This window comes from Plectropomus leopardus, unplaced genomic scaffold, assembly GCF_008729295.1.
Source record: "Plectropomus leopardus isolate mb unplaced genomic scaffold, YSFRI_Pleo_2.0 unplaced_scaffold23628, whole genome shotgun sequence".
Classification (NCBI taxonomy): domain Eukaryota; kingdom Metazoa; phylum Chordata; class Actinopteri; order Perciformes; family Serranidae; genus Plectropomus; species Plectropomus leopardus.
The window spans coordinates 1-2,700 of NW_024625634.1; the positions used below are offsets into that span (position 1 = coordinate 1).

General features: G+C 41.8%; 1 protein-coding gene across 1 annotated transcript; it reads left to right on the forward strand.

Annotated features, from left to right (window-relative positions):
• Positions 1–102: 102 nt before the first annotated feature.
• LOC121966228 (helicase SKI2W-like) lies at positions 103–2,511 on the forward strand (the record flags this gene model as incomplete). Its single annotated transcript, XM_042516334.1, has 5 exons — positions 103–264; positions 793–930; positions 1,021–1,125; positions 2,114–2,249; positions 2,385–2,511. Coding segments are annotated over exons 1-5 (593 nt in total), but the record flags the coding sequence as incomplete, so codon positions are not given.
• Positions 2,512–2,700: the final 189 nt, after the last annotated feature.

Here is a 2,700-nt window from a genome sequence, read left to right on the forward strand (position 1 = left end):
ATACATATATATAGTTTATAAACCCCATGAAATGACTATAACCAACAATTAATTAATCCTAGAAATGAAAATGGATTCAGAAAATGAGTCTTTATAGCTGCAGACTGGAAAATCTCACCACTCCTGTTTCAGGGTAAACCCACCACCCTCCAGTCCCAGTTCAGACTCACTTACACGATGATCCTCAACCTGCTGCGAGTCGAAGCTCTCCGCGTGACCGACATGATGAGGAGGAGCTTTTCTGAGAGCCACAGGGACACTCAGGTAACAAACGCCTGCAGAACAGCACCAGTGTGATTATATATCTTATACAGCACAAAGGTAAGTTAAAAAATTTACGTAAATGACAGAAAATGGCAAAAGAAAGATTTTAAAATAATGTTTCTCGTCTATAAAGCACTAAATGGTCTCGGGCCTAAATACATTTCTGATTTACTTGTACACTACAATGCATCCAGACACCTTTAGGTCATCTGGAATAAGTTTGCTCAGCGTTCCCATGATCAAAACCAAGAAAGATGAAGCAGTTTGCGGTTTTTATGCTCCCCACCTGTGGGACAAACTCCCTGAATACCTGAGGTCTGCTGAATGTGGCTTTCCAGTAACATCTTTTGTCTTGCTTTTTCTCTTTGATTGTCTGTAAGTGTTTTTAATACAGTTTTAAAGTTTTCTTAATGGATTGTTTTCTGTTCCTTTGTAAAACACTCTGAATTGCCTTGTGTCTGAAAGATGCTAAAAATAAACTTGCCTCGCCTCATCGAAGCTCTTCCTTCTCCTCTCCTCCTGCTGTAGGCTCACGAGAAGAGGATCAGCCAGCTGAAGCAGTCGCTGTCCTCTCTGCCTCCTCTGGACACAGAAGGTCAGCTGTCCGACCTGTTGCCTTACTACCACACTGTGACGGAGCTACGAACCACCACCGAGGCCCTCCAGGTAAACACACACACACACACACACCAAAGATCACATTCTTGCTTCATGCTTTAATCGGCTGCATTTCCTCGCTGCTGTCTGTGGTTTCAGCGCGCTATCCTGGAGTCTGTCAACGGGCTGAAGGCTCTGTCTGTGGGTCGCGTCCTGGTGGTGAACAACAAGCGGCATGTCAACGCTCTGGGAGTCATCCTACAGGTGGGAGCGTGTCTGATAATGTCTGTGTAACACGTAGCAGCAGATGAAGACATAAACATTCCTGAAAACTTAAATGCTCATCACAAAGTGCAATCGCAAAGTGAAAATATGTAGTGTGGCAGCCCGCTGTGCTGAATCCAAGGCTGAAATTATATTTAATTATGTGATAGAAACATTTAAAGTTACCGCACTGTCAGGCTGTCTTCAGCTGGTGTACAATAAACTGAAATGTTTTTGTCTGTCATTAGTTATTTTAGTTTATCTTTATTTAATGTTCCCTCTTTTGTAAGGGTTGAGATGGCTGCATAAAACATTGTTAAGTCACAAAAATGAAAAAAAAATAACTAGACTATTCAGTGCTGCTGTGTTGTGTCTAAATAATTAGAATTTAATCTTAAACGTAAATCCTTTGTGCGTTTTATTTTCTTTTTTTCGGTTGTTCTGGCCTTTTTTTCCCACAAATATCACCAAGTAATCAGACAACTAGAGCTGTAGATCGCTTTGGAGTTTACTCTGATGAAGTTTTAGTTTCTGTAGGTGGTGTCTGTGATATTTGTTTTAAAGAAACTTTAAAGTACAGCATATAGATAGAAAGCATGTGGGCAAAAGGTCAACATGCACAGACAGAAAATGTAGAATTTAATAGTTTGATAATTGGGTACAGGATGTAATCACATAAGTTTCACAACATAAAAAGTAAAGTAAAGCTTTGGAAATCACTGCAGTAGATCCAGTATTCTCAGCGTTCAGGGTCGAGTAGGTCTGGAGCCTCTCCCAGCATGCAGTTGGGCAAAAAAAAGCACAAATAGATATTAAAACCTGCAAGAAGTTTAGGGTTTCTATTCCACCCTACCTGCATGTCTTCAGAATAGGGGTGAAAACCAGAGCATTCAGTGGAGACACACACACACATACACACACACAAACACGGGAAGAAACTGTCCCTTATTCCTACATCCATCTCTTGACGTCTCCTCCTTTATGCCAGGTGTCCAACGACTCTGTGAATCGCACCTTCACGGCTCTCATCATCTGTGACAAGGGCAACGAGGAAGGCGAAGGAAAAGAAAACAACAACAACGCTTTCCCTCACCTCTACAACACCGCGCTCTTCATACCTGAAGGTTGGCTGACTGACAGACAGACACAGACACACGCTTTCTTACATTTCTACCCCCGCACCTTTTATATATTTACTCAAACCAACCGTTGAGTTCAACAGAAGTGTAAATGACGGTTGTTCCTTCTGTTGTTGTCAGGCCCGTGCAGCCACACGGTGCAGAAGTTGAAGCTTCACGAAATCTCAGGCATCACAGTGAAAACGCTCAAAGTGATTCCAGACAGGATCATCGACAACTACAACAAGAGGCAACAGCCGCGGTTCAAGTATGTGAGAAAGAGCTCAGCTGATCTCAGTCAGTTTTTGTAATTTGCTTCTTATAACACAGTCAACGCTCTTTCCTTTCCCAGTTATTCTGAAGGAATTTTTACATCGGCAACTTCATGTTGATTTAAATATAAAAGGGAATTTATTTTGGCAACTTCCCCTGTGTCACTTCCTTCCCTCTTTTTATT